The sequence below is a fragment of the Gastrolobium bilobum genome, unplaced genomic scaffold, assembly GCF_033153095.1.
Source record: "Gastrolobium bilobum isolate Gb01-03AN ecotype WA unplaced genomic scaffold, APGP_CSIRO_Gbil_v1 utg2146, whole genome shotgun sequence".
In the NCBI taxonomy this organism is placed as follows: domain Eukaryota; kingdom Viridiplantae; phylum Streptophyta; class Magnoliopsida; order Fabales; family Fabaceae; genus Gastrolobium; species Gastrolobium bilobum.
In genome coordinates this window covers 133,100-147,404 of record NW_026896512.1, presented here as the reverse complement: position 1 = coordinate 147,404, position 14,305 = coordinate 133,100, and the positions used below count along the sequence as shown (strand labels likewise).

General features: G+C 34.5%; 1 protein-coding gene and 1 pseudogene across 1 annotated transcript; one reads left to right on the top strand and one right to left on the bottom strand.

The window, feature by feature from the left end:
- Positions 1-434: 434 nt before the first annotated feature.
- On the bottom strand, positions 435-6,699 carry LOC133300181 (uncharacterized). Its single transcript, XM_061499692.1, has 5 exons — positions 6,426-6,699; positions 3,662-3,726; positions 3,371-3,546; positions 991-1,099; positions 435-874 (listed from the first exon to the last, which is right to left on the bottom strand). Exons 1-5 carry the CDS (start codon positions 6,619-6,621, stop codon positions 569-571), a joined length of 852 nt encoding a protein of 283 aa, XP_061355676.1. The 5' UTR covers positions 6,622-6,699; the 3' UTR covers positions 435-568.
- Positions 6,700-9,488: 2,789 nt separating this feature from the next.
- Positions 9,489-12,691, top strand: LOC133300169 (probable LRR receptor-like serine/threonine-protein kinase At3g47570; annotated as a pseudogene).
- Positions 12,692-14,305: the final 1,614 nt, after the last annotated feature.

Here is a 14,305-nt window from a genome sequence, read left to right as displayed (position 1 = left end):
AGAATTCGATTGGATTGAATAAAAAATAGTCATATTGTTCTTGTTCCTTTCTCTGGGTTTTCCTCTTTAACAGTGGGAGATCAATTTTGGTCGAAAAATAGACTTTCATTATCGACGACCACTCCGTTCAACATCCTACGCCGACGAATGCCTCAAAACACAGAAGCTAAAACACCACGACCGTGTCCGACATGGTCCAAATCGCGTGTCGAGATAGTCAACGTGTCTCAAAATATTCATTGCGTGTCCAACGCGTGTCGGAACTTGTCGGGCACCAACACACGCATTTTTCAGGTAAAAGAACGTGTTGTACTTCATAGGCTGAGACTACAAACGCCCAAATAAACAGCTAATTAAAAACAAAACTCATTTAAAATTTTGAAAACCAGAACATCACCCATTACTGAACTGAACTAAAAACTTAAAAAGAACTATCTTTTGTAAAACTATTTCCCACATATCATATCTAGTCATCGTAACTAGGAAAATAAGGATAGGAAGGCTGCATGGGGAAGGGGGACAGAGAGAAACCGATTCTATGTTCCTGAATCAAAATAAAGTAAGATTTTTACAAATATTGAATGTACAGAGTTACCATTCTAATCAAGTTAAATGGCAATTTTAATCTCCAATCCTTCTGTTTCCGACTTAAAGGCCTGCCTTTTCTTACAGGGTCTCTATTCTCTTTAACGTCTGCCAACTTCCACACACATATCTCTGAGTCCTTTTCTATACAATCTAACAAGAAAACTCCTTCTCCTTCTGGGCAATTGGACTCTATATCTTCTGCATAGAAGACTCTCATAGGAATGTCTTTGAATCGATCAAGATCATCCGGCACCTTTAGTATTCTCTCAGCACCCGGGGATGAAACCTTCAAAGCAAAATTGTGCTTTGTTAAGTACCAAATACGCTTCAAAGGAACAGTCATTTGCTAATGAATAAAATCCCATTGGAACAGAAGTATAGGACACAACTACCATGCATTACCTCAAGAGCCAAATCATCGGGTATCTCTCCAAGTGCTCCAACTTCATCTAATCTTTTCTTGTATTCTTGATTGTAGCGTTCAAGCTCTTCCATGCTTGGACACCCATATCTGAGAAAGATAGAAAGTTGAACACGAAACAAAACTGTACAGTGTAAGTATCAAATAGACAAGGAAGGCACTGAAAAATCATAAGTAAATTATGCATCACTAGGTGATCGAGTTTGAATATGCCATGATGTATAAAATAATATTTTATGTATCTTTTAGAGATGTAATATAAAACCATTCATATATTTTCACTTAATAGCTTAAACTTTTGGGAGTGTCCGTCCATAACATGGTATCAAAGCCTGGTCATTTCTATTTTTCTAATAAAAAGTTGAATTTCAGCACAAGGCAAGTGTGTCTATGCATTGTTCACACTTCAAGTTCAAAGGACTCTTGTGTGAGGGTGCATGTTAAAGATGGAATATAAAATCATTCATGTGTCTTCATCTAACAGTTCAAGCTTTTGGGAGATTTGATTCATGACACTTAATTTGTTTCAAATTTTGTCACTTTAAAAAACTAAGAAGACATTAGTTATTTCTTTATAATTTTATACTTGTCTCTTACTTTACTCCACTAAGTGAAATAAGAGTGGGCATTAATGGAGAAGATAAATCATGATAAAAGCACTATTGTAAACTTTCAAGAAAACCAAATTAAAGTAGGGTGATATTGATACTCAGGACGAAAAGAGAAGATGATCTTAGATAAAAAATTGTCTTTATAAAACTGCTGCATCAATTGTTTGAAAGAATTTCTTAAATGAACCTTCATCAATGAATACTTCTAAATCTTAGTGCATTTTTATGTGTGACCTACTAGTGGCTTCACGAGTCGGAGAAACAACATCGGCATACCACTAATAGCAGCGGACAGCGGCGACTGAGGATGAAAGGCTTGGTTCAAGCACGAAGAAGGCACAGATTCAGGAGAGGGTCAGCTGCAATGAAGGTGGCTGCTGCTAAGGCTGCAATAGAGACATGCTAGGTCTAGGATTACTTTGCAGAAGAAGAATCTCCTAGATAGGGAGCTCTCATACCAAATTGAATGGAAAAATACTAAATATTATTTCTAAATAATTCTGTACATGGGTTTGTTCTAATGTATAGAACTAGCTGAATAATTACTTTCCTATAATGACTAAACCATGGTAACAGAATACTTTACAAAAATTACATTACAAAGAATATTATGTGGTGATGCTTGTAGAACACAAGTGGGACTATTACAACAAAAACCATTTTTAGCATATGCTATGCACAAACTGGTATGAATGTCTAGCATAGCACTAAGAAGCTAAATTGGGACCATAGGAGTAGTTTATCTGAAAAAATGGAAGGAAAAGGAGATGTGGCAGGTGGTGAAGTCGGATAGTAAATGATTTCAGCAGAACACAATTAGGACCTTAGTTATAGTAGCAGATCATGGTTGGAGAAAGATGATTAAAGTTGGAATGTGAATTGAGAAAAAGAATTATATCTTAAAACAAAGTGATCTCAATTTCTCAAAGTTTGTCTCCAACAAAATAAACTTAATCAATGCATCAAAACTATAGAAAGAGGGAAAATGGGAAATACCTTTTCTCAAGAATTTAATTTTCATAAAGTAAATTAAAAGTAAGTATTGAAAAGTTTATAATTTTCTCAAGAATTTAATTTTCATAAAGTAAATTAATAGTAAGTATTGAAAAGTTTATAATACAAGCATTCCCATACTTAAGTAACCAAGTGCCACCAATTATTGAAGTGAAAATCAATGCAGACTCTCCTAGCATTAGTGCATGGTTCCATTGCCCATCAAAGGCCTCTCATCACCGTTACACTACACTGGAGGTCTTTCCTAGATACTCAAGGCGTCCCCAGCTCAACAATTAAGGCACATTGCCAAAATCCTTTCCAAATCTGCACCCCTCTTTTGACTGTTGAAGCCCTAGTCCTACAGCTCAACAAAGGCTTCAACACCAATGGCAGGTCCCCTTGCATTTAAGACAGGTCTAGGCAACCTGCAGCTGCTAGAATAGACACTTTAAGTTTGACTTGGGCCTGGCTGTTACCTCCCCTAGCCATTCAGCTAAAGTTGTGACCACTCTCTTGATGCCCTTTGAGTTATTAGCCTATCTTACCTGCACTAGCCTCCTTGAGGTGCTCTGTTCTTCCCTTCCAAGACCTCCAGGGGTTGGATCATTTGACTAGTTAAACACCATTACTTCTCTATTTGGAACCCCCCCCCCCCCCCCACACACACACACACACACACACACACAAAATGAGCTAATTAAAAGAATGTAAAAATTTCTCCAGATGTTGTAAATGACACAAGTTGAAACCTTACTCATCTGTTAATTTGTCCAATCTCACATATACATATCCACGAGGAGTAGTCTTGAAAGCATATAGTTTAATGTCCTCACCGAACTGCATAAGGACCTCCTCAGCAATAGAGAGGGCTCGCTGACCCCAAGGAATATTTTGCAAGGCAACTCCACCACCATCTCCCCCATCACCAATCTACACACAGACATAGCACCAACTTTTAAGCAATATTGATTTATATTCATCATACAATTGAAATCAAGAGCTCCACGTTTAAGCAACAATAGTCCTTGATTTGAAGACATGGTACCTTAGGCTCAGTCTCGTCTTCTTCTTCCCATCCATCTGTGGTTGCACCATCATCACTTGTCTCACCTGCAAATTTACAATACTTGAACCAGTTAAGATAGTAGTTTCATAAAAACTTGAGGAAAAAAATGAGATCTATAACTTCACATAGCCTCTTTTGCTAGGGACATCTATCAATGAGCTAGAGAAGAAAAAAAATATACACCTAGTAAGGATATCATATGTTGCAAAGTAAAAAAGAACAATGACAACAATTATAATAATGACATGTGTGTTACTAGAGGATCTTAGTCAATGAGTTGATAGTAAATATCTAAACAAGAGATTTTATTAGATTAAACAGAGGAGGACAGAAATTCCGTGTGAACAAAGGCATTAAATTGATACAAAGGAAGAAAGAAAAGAAGCTTCTCTTTACAATAAAACTCTCAAACTCTTCTTCATATCTTTCAAGGACATTCCCTTAAAAGAAACCATGTGCAAAGCCCCAAAAGGAGGCCATATTAAAACAATTCTATTCAACAGCAGATCAAGGGGAAAAGTAAGAAAGAATGTTTAAATTATTAGCATTCAACTCCAGCAAGACAATAGATAGCATAGTGATAAACCTTTAGTTTATCTTGTTTAATGGACTAAAATAATATGAATTATCTAGTTGAACAAGTCAAAAATTAGGGTTTTAAAATGAATCATGAACATTATCTGATTGTTGGAACTAAATAACATATTTGCTATTTTTTTGAAGGGATTTGATAACAAATGGATAAAATATGAAGATTTAGATAAAGAGAGATCAAATCAGAAAAGAAGATGAAACAAGGTGAAAACAATAAGATTGAAGATCTTATCAAGTTGTTAGAAGTGGGAGCTTAAGCCCCCATTCAGAAGCTTAAGCTCCCTAAAAACGCAAATAGCTACTGCCTCTGGGCGCTTAAGCCCCCAACTCAGGGCTTAAGCGCGCCACAAGAAGAAAATGTTGTCGCAAGGAGCGCGCTTAAGCGCCCTCCAGAGCGCTTCAGCGCGCAACGCGATTCAGAAATCACCGTCCTAGGGCGCTTAAGCGCGCTACAACAGGCTTAAGCGCCCAGACAGATCCAACTTAGGCCCATTCGAGTTTTCTACTAGGATACGAACTCTTGGCCAATAAAAGGGCCATTGGGGACCAGAAATACACAACTTTTACATTGCTAAACAACTCTTGGGTGCTTGGAGGCTGAAGGAACGCGGAGAAACATCAGATTCATGTTCGTGAGCGGCGGAGACGGATCAACGTCAAGTGTTCACTGGAGATATTGAAGATTCACCAATCACCTATGGAGTTTGGGGGAGCTTTTCTATTTTCTTTTGTTCTTGATTTTGCTATGTCCGGCTAGTTCTTTAAGTAGTTAGGGTTAGATGGATTTTAGTCGATTTATTATGTTTTGAACAATTCGCTGTGTTAATTTTCCTTTATATCACGAATGAAGTTATCTGTTTTTAATGCTTTATATAGGCTTGAATCTTATATAATGATCATCGGTGAATGCATGACAATAGGAATGTTGGTGTGTGATCCATATCTGGTAACTTCATCGTAAACGCTATGATTCTAGGGATAGACATAGGGTTTACGTAATCTTTAAGATTCTTGAACTTAATGCTTGCATGCTTGGGGAATAACCGGGGAACTAGGGTTCTTCCAATATTGTAAAGGTTTTAGAGTAACAAGGGATTGAGCTCTAATAACATGCGAAAGAATTGATTAGATTGATACTAAGGACAATTAACATTAAGAAGGAATTCAAACGTAATAAGGAGATTAAATGAAATCGAACCCCTAGCTACGTTTTTATTTTATTAGTTAAATCACATTTTTAATTTATTGTCTTTAATTCTTGCAAGTAATTAGCTTAATATTTAATATTTTAATTTTGCAATTCAAATCCTGTTTCCAAATACACTTTCGATTGTCCAACTAAGTTTGCGATAGTGAATTAGTACTTGAACCGTAATCCTCGTGGGAACGATCTCTTACTTAATCATATATTACTTGTACGATCGGTGCACTTACCGTGTGTAGCAACACATAGCAGATCTCTGTTAAGTTTTTCCCTCTTCACTCCTGCCAAGACTCTCCGAGACTAGTCAAAAGAAACTGTTTAAACTCAAATGGTATACCAAAGATTAACCAAAAGTCTCAAATAACCAACTCCAAAAGGGCTGCTAAAAAAGACAGGCGCTCTTTCCAAATTATAAGAACACATGATGCAATATTACCAGAGACAGATTTCTAGGGTGGTCTACCTACTGAGCAAATACAAGACTTTTAGTCATAGAGGGCTTTATGGATTAAGAATTTTCCCTCTTATCTGAAAACGGGTAAGAAACTGAGAATCCGGAAAAATAAATTAAAAACGGAAAAGGAATAAGCTATACATACACAACAAAAGAATCAATAGTGAAACCCTCCTATATTTAATTTAAACTTATAAACCAACAAAAAAATACGGGTTTACACATAATCCAGCTTCCTGAATATGTACTATCAGCTCCATAAACTACACAACACAACAATGTTATTGGGCATAAATTTGGGGAAAAGTGGATTATCAAGCTCAACAGAAACATGGGTTATAATTATCAAGGTATTCCAAACCAACTACTTCATTCAAATCAACCCAATTAAGTTTTTTTTTTTATATAAATGAAAATAGACACCTCAAATTTGAACAGCGAAGAGAATACAGAAAAAGATAAATGAGTAAATACAGAGAGAGAAAGAGAACCTGGAATACGGTGAGAGAAGGAGGCGTTGAAAAAGCGAAGGGAAGTGGAGGAGAAAGGGTAAAGGTGAGAGTTTGAAGGAGAGAGAGATGGGTTTTGGAAATGGAAGGAGGGTGAAGAGTGCAAACGAGTACGTAGCAGAAGAAGAGCACCACCAATATTCCTCATCCTCATACTCATAACTCTTGCCATTGCCATGTTTGATGCTTCGTTTCACACTTCAAATCCCAAATAACATTACATTTCAATCACAAACCTATGAGCATGTATGAGTATGACTATAGCGAGCGTTCTACACAACACAGGATATGACGGTTGTTAAACCTACATGCCTCTTATTTAGTATTTTTTTTTCTTGAGTAAAAATTCAAATTGTTCATTTAAATATAGGGAAATATTACTCTCCTTATACATGAGGTAACTTATCTCATTTTTTCTCACTTCGATTTTCGCACCACACTTTTTTTTCTTTTCTTATAATGGTGGAATCCACCCATTTTCTCTCTACTATCTTATGTGGAAGGAGATTAATAAAACCCTTAAATATAAATGACATATCAAGTTATTTGATTAAATTGTAACCAAAAAAAAAAAAAGTTATTTGATTAAAGGTTTTAGACGTGAATAAAGCTCTTAAATTTATATTTTTATATAATTAAATTTATTAAATTTATATTAAAAAATACTAAGTTTGGGTTTAATTTGCTAAAAAAATTAGAGGCAGTATAAAAAAAGTATACTTTGTCTAATTTGTGAAATAATTGAAGTACTAGAGAAGACATAACTCTATGAATAGCACAAAATTAAGGTTATCAAATTAAAAATTCAAATCATGAATTATCAAGTTAATTATTAAATCATTAATTTAAGACTCATAAATCATAAATCGTGTGGAATTACAAGATTTAGGGATGCAATAAAAATTAATTTGAAATATATTATATAAACAATGCATAATGTTCAAAGTAATAATTTTAAACTAGGAATGTCAAAATAACTTAACTATAAATCTTAAAAAAATAAAATTATTAGTCATAATTGAATCACATGAGGTGAGTGCATGAAGCCCATGTTTCGAAAAGACAATAACATAATGATTATATAGAAAAAAGAATTGATGAACTTTTTAACATAGTTTAATCATTATATCTGCAAAATAATTGTTTCAATTGTATATCTTTAGAATGTTCTACAACTACCCAAACATAAATAAATTCATATAGCTGTTACAATAATCAAGTTCTTTTAATAATATACAATATTTTAAGGATAGTAACTCAATGTAAAATTTAATAATTAAATGTTACTCATTATAACAATTTTTATGTGCCCGACAAAATAAAGCCAAAAATACATAATACATTATAGCATTTAGTTTTCGTGGGCAAATCCGCAGCTTACCCGTTATGATAATACATACAGATTCGTGGCCTTTAGCTGCGTCGTAGTGCTTTTTATTCGTGACCGAACTCATCATAATTTTCTATGCGTTTTTCTTGAGTAGGCAACAAATGAAAACTACAAATCATTATCTATTACCTACAAAAAAATACTAAAATATAAGGGTTAAATCAATTTCCTAGGTGAGCAAAGAGATAGTTGAACTATCTTCTTATGGACTTTGGAATTAAAATTTCTACATAATAAATACGAAACATGTAACACAACTTTGCCTAAGATTGAACTTGTTTGTGAAATAGAATCATCCAAAGAAAGAATAAAAACGGTGGCTGCTAGTCTGCTACTAAAGAACTGCATCTAATGAGGAAGGGATTCGTGACCAGCAGAATAAGTTAACTAAGTAGTAACTAACCAATTAACCATATAACAACGAACAACAATGTAGAGTTGCCTCCTTTCTACCAATTTATATCCTAAGAGAGTTTGAAAAGTGAGTCTAGATGCTACTCTATGAACCCGAATACTTTCTGTTTGAATGAAACTTTTCAGTTCATATCTAGCACTTTGGTATATTCTATTTGTGCTTGCATTGAACATCTTTCGTTTTTGTAAATCATATTATTTTCGTATAGTTGGATCGCCTTGCTAGAGTTGCTTTATATATTGTTATTGATCAATTTACATAGTTAATTTCATCCAAAGAGAGGATAATTTAGTTTCCTTTACAACCACTTTCTCCCATTCCAAGCTAAGTATGGGATGGGACCATACCATGAGATGGTAAGATAACTAATATGCTTTCAGCCCACATAAATGTCAAATGACTCCCCAATGTAGCAATATGAACTGTAAACCTCACCTTCCAGTCTCCCACCCACAAAGAAATGATTGTCAAAGTAAAACAAAATTAGAGGAATGATCAGAGAGAGATCAAGACAGAAGAATGAAACAAGACCAGGCTTTTCACTAAACATTAAGAAATTCCTATGTATTTTCAGATTAATACATTCAACTACTTAGCATGAACATTAAACCTCACCTACCAGTCTTCCACCCATAAAGATATATATGATTGTTTAAGTAACATAGAAAAAAATAGTAATCAAGGTTAGGCAGACATGCACTGACTTCTACCGGAATCATTGGTTATTGACTAGTAAACAAAAATAGTAATCAAGGTTAGGCAGACATGCACTGACTTCTACCGGAATCATTGATTATTTGACTAGTAAACAAAAATAGAGGACAAATTAGAGAGAGATCAAGAGAGAAGAGTGAGACAAGGCCAAGATTTTATTATAAGCATTGGCTATTGACTATGAAGCATATATTGTTGGCTCCATGTCATGCCTCTTGGTCCACACAAAATCATTATATTACTTATAAATATGGCGTCGTTCAGACGCCTCTTTGTTAGGAAACAAAACAGATCAATTGACTTGATTTTTTTATTTTTATTTTTGGTAGCAGCAATCAAAATTCAAACTCAAGATGTCATGTTGATAATGTTGCCTCCAGTATTTAAGTGCAGAGTAAGAGCAGGAAGGAATATGCCTCTTCCGTGTCTCCACCCAATTATCAAACCCCAATAAAGCTATTTAGCAGAAGAAAACACACTATCCAGTGACCTTGTATTCCTCAACCAAATGAAGCCCTTTACTCTCATGTTACCTGCATTTTGGTCTAGTGGCCTTCACCTATTTCTTCTCTTTACTTTGAACTCTTTGTGGTTTGGCCCAAACACAACTACCTCTGCATTAGGAAATGAGACTGACTATTTAGCATTGCTGAATTTCAAGGAATCAATATCCCATGACCCATATGGAATCTTGGTCTCTTGGAATAGTTCTACCCACTTCTGCAATTGGCATGGAATCACATGCAGTTCCATGCATCAAAGAGTTACAGAGTTGAACTTACAAGGATACGAGTTGCATGGATCCATATCTCCATATATAGGCAACCTCTCATTTTTGAATAACCTCAATCTCCAAAACAACAGCTTCTACGGAAAAATCCCACAAGAATTGGGTCGGTTGTTACAACTTCAGCAACTCTATCTCACCAATAACTCATTGGCAGGTGAAATTCCTACAAACTTGACTAGATGCTTTGATCTCAAATACTTACAATTGCGAGGGAACAATTTGATTGGCAAAATACCAATTGAAATTGGCTCTCTTCAAAAGCTTCAATTCTTGAGTGTTTCGAACAACAACTTAACCGGAGGAATCCCACCATTCATAGGGAATCTTTCATCCCTAACTCTTATCTCATTGGCTCTTAATCATTTAGAGGGATATATTCCACAAGAAATATGTCACCTGAAAAACTTGACATATATAGTTGTGGTTATAAACAAAATGTCCGGTACATTTCCTTCTTGTCTTTACAACATGTCATCTCTTACTTTAATCTCAGCTGCAGAGAATCAATTCAATGGCTCTCTTCCACCCAACATGTTCCACACTCTTCCTAATCTCCAATATTTTGGAATTGCACAGAATCAATTTTCGGGTTCAATCCCAATTTCCGTTTCAAATGCTTCTGCCCTTCAAACACTTGATATGGGTGAAAACCATTTCGTGGGACAACTTCCAATTATGGATAAGCTACAAGATCTTCAACTCCTGCGTTTGTTTAGTAACAGTCTTGGTGGCAGCAATTCAACTGAGGATTTGGAGTTCTTAAAATCATTAACAAACTGTAGTAAGTTGCAGATATTATCTCTGTCCTCCAATAATTTTGGAGGTCGTTTGCCAAGTTTCTTGGGCAACTTATCCACCCAAATCAGTCAACTATATCTTGGGGGTAATCAGCTATCAGGAAAAATTCCTGCAGAATTAGGAAATCTGATAAGCTTAACTATCTTGGGCATGGAAGTTAACCACTTTGAAGGGATTATTCCATCTGCTTTTGGGAAGTTTCAAAAGATGCAATATTTAACATTGAGTAGAAACAAGCTGTCAGGAGGAATACCAGCCTTCATATGCATCCTCAGCCAACTGTATCGTTTGGATCTAGAAAAAAATTTGTTTGAAGGAACCATTCCTCTAAATATAGCAAACTGCCAAAATTTACAATACTTAGACCTTTCACATAACAATCTTACAGGAACCATACCCCCGGAGTTGTTTAGTCTTTCCTCTTTAACAAATTTGCTGGACTTGTCAAAAAACTTGTTCAGCGGCAATCTACCTGATGAAGTGGGTATGCTAACAAATATTGATATGCTTAATGTCTCTGAGAATCATCTATCTGGTAATATTCCTGGAACCATTGGAGAATGCATAAGCTTGGAGTACCTTTATTTGCAAAGGAATTCCTTCAATGGAGTCATTCCATCCTCTTTGGCTTCACTAAAAGGTCTTCGACAATTAGACTTATCACGAAACCACTTGTCTGGATCAATTCCTAAAGATCTGCAGAATATTTCTTTCTTAGAATACTTGAATGTATCTTTTAACATGTTGGATGGTGAGGTACCAACTGGAGGTGTCTTTCGAAATGCAAGTGAGTTAGCTGTGACCGGAAATAATGAGCTATGCTGAGGTATTTCAGAGCTGCATCTACCGCCATGCCCTGTTGAAGGTAAGAAATCTGCAAAACATCATAATTTCAAGTTGATAGCAGTGATAGTTAGTGTGGTTGCTTTTATTCTCATACTGTCATTTATTCTAACTATCTACTGGATGAGGAAAAGAAACAAGAAACCATCTATGGATTCACTAACAACTGACAACTTGGCCAAGGTTTCATATCAAAACCTACACCGTGGAACTGATGGGTTCTCAACAAGAAACTTGATAGGAGTTGGAAGTTTTGGCTCTGTGTACAAAGGAACTATTGAGCCAAGAGAAACAGTTGTTGCTATAAAGGTCCTAAACCTTGGAAAGAAGGGAGCTCACAAGAGTTTCACTGCTGAATGTAATGCACTCAAAAATATTAGACACCGAAATCTGGTTAAGATTTTAACATGTTGTTCCAGTATAGATTACAAAGCTCAAGAATTCAAAGCTCTAGTTTTTGAGTACATGAAAAATGGAAGCTTAGAAAGTTGGTTGCATCCAGAAACACAAATTGCAGATCAGCCCAAATCACTTAACCTTGAGAAAAGGTTAAATATTATTATTGATGTTGCTTCAGCGTTTCATTATCTTCACCACGAATGTGAGCAAGCTGTCATTCATTGTGATTTAAAGCCTAGCAATATTCTTCTTGATGATCACATGGTAGCTCATGTGAGTGATTTTGGCTTAGCAAGGTTGCTCTTAAGTGTTGGAGTCCCTCTTATGCAAAGTAGCACAGTTGAAATAAAAGGGACTATTGGTTATGCTCCTCCAGGTATATAGCATGATATTATTTGGTCAAGTTATGAAATCTTTTATTTTCAAGATTTAGCTCTTAGACCTTTTATTTTCTTTTGGGTTAATATTTTGATGATAAATTTGATGGAATTAACTTATTTGTATTAAATTTCACTATTTCAGAGTATGTGATGGGTTCTGAGATGTCAATTGAAGGCGATATGTATAGCTTTGGAATTCTGGTTTTAGAAATTTTAACCGGAAGAAGACCCGCTGATGAAATGTTTAAAGATAGTCATAATCTCCATAATTATGTTAAAATTTCAATCTCAAATAACATTTTTCAGATTGTGGACCCGACTATTCTCTCCAATGAATTAAAGCATGACACTGACAACGAGAATCTTGGCCTTAAGCATTCTAATATAGAGAAATGTTTACTTTCACTCTTTAGGATTGCACTTGCTTGTTCAGTGGAATCACCAAAAGAAAGAATGAATATGATTGATGTCACCAAAGAGCTTAGTGGAATCAAAAGTTTCTTTGATTTCAACATTTAATGGAGGCTAACTGCGTTACATCCACAAAAAACATTGGTATCAATTACTGTGAGTAGATGTTTGATATCCTTTCCATATTCCTGTTATCTTTTATCTAAATGTTATTTCATGTAAAAGTTTGTCAATTTACATTTTAAAAAAATAAGACAAAAAGTGAAGTATGAGATTTCCTTATTGTTTACGTGTGCAACCATAAGCTTCTGCTACTACCATTGAAGGAGTTATCATTGCTGGAATCCTGGTATTTATCTTGTAATTGTAATAAATTCACAGAAATAACTAATTTCTTCTTGAGGCTGTTGAAACTCGCCAAATATGCCAAAGCAATCAAAGATATTGGGATTAATTGTTGTAAGTCATATGACTATTTATTTAAACCCATATCCTGCTTCTCCCATTCATCCTACCAGATTGGATACATGAAAAAAGTTGAGTAGAATACTTAACATAATATTGAACTTAACATTATAACTTAAATATCAAAAATGTTCAATGAAAATTAGATTTTTTATCTCATAAAAAGTACAAAGGGTGAAGTGGAAGCCAATTGTCATTATCAAAACCCTACAGCTAACTCAAATCATAAAGCAGGAATCATGTAAATTTCAAATCTCCTAAAATATAAGCACATATACTTATACACACATGACACACCCATATATGAATAAAGATTGTTTTATTTTATAAAATATAAATTAAGTTTTAATTTATAACGTAAATTATATTTAAAATAATTTTATTAATGTACCCTTTTATATTAATATTGAGTATTATTCATTGATTGTAAGTTAACTTTTTATGTTAAGGATTGCTCTCACCCACCTATAAAACACGGACTCGCATTTTTTGGAATTGTGCGTGTCCGTGTCAGACACGCGTCTGACACGCGATCAATATTTTGGGACACGTTGTCAACTCTCCGACACACCCCGATACGTTTTTCTGACACAAAGTCAATTTTTTTGGACACATGGTCAACGCTCGGACACTTTTTTTTTTAGTCTTAATTTTATTTTATTAACTAAAAATAAAAAAAAATTATTTATAAATCAATTCTTTTCTGTTATGAAATTTGACATGAAAAATTAACAAGGTACGAAAAATTATTTTTGTTTATATTTATGTTATGAAATTTGAATATTTAATTGGTTATATGACTTATTATGGACTGTTATATCTATTAAATATAAATTATATTATATATATTAAAAATATTATTTAATATCAAAACGTGTCTAACGTGTCAAAATATGCCATTTTTTAGAATTAACGTGTCAGTGTGTCGTGTCGTGTCCCGTATCAGTGTTCGTGTATCATAGTCACCCACCCCCTAGTCGGGGAGCGATTTTTTTTTCTTCTATATTTAAATGTCACATGTCTTTTTTAAAATATAATTAAATTCTTTGAGAGTCACTTAACTTGTCATATTACTCTCATTTAAACATTTCATACCTCTTCCTTACATATAATTTTCTCTTCCATAGAATTTTAACATTCATATTTGTTTTTGAGTTTAGGTGATCTTATCCAAAAAATTAGAACTCATCCCTGACTTGCCTATGAAGGTGTTTTGTGACAATATTGCAACTATATTATAGGTATTATTAACAATTC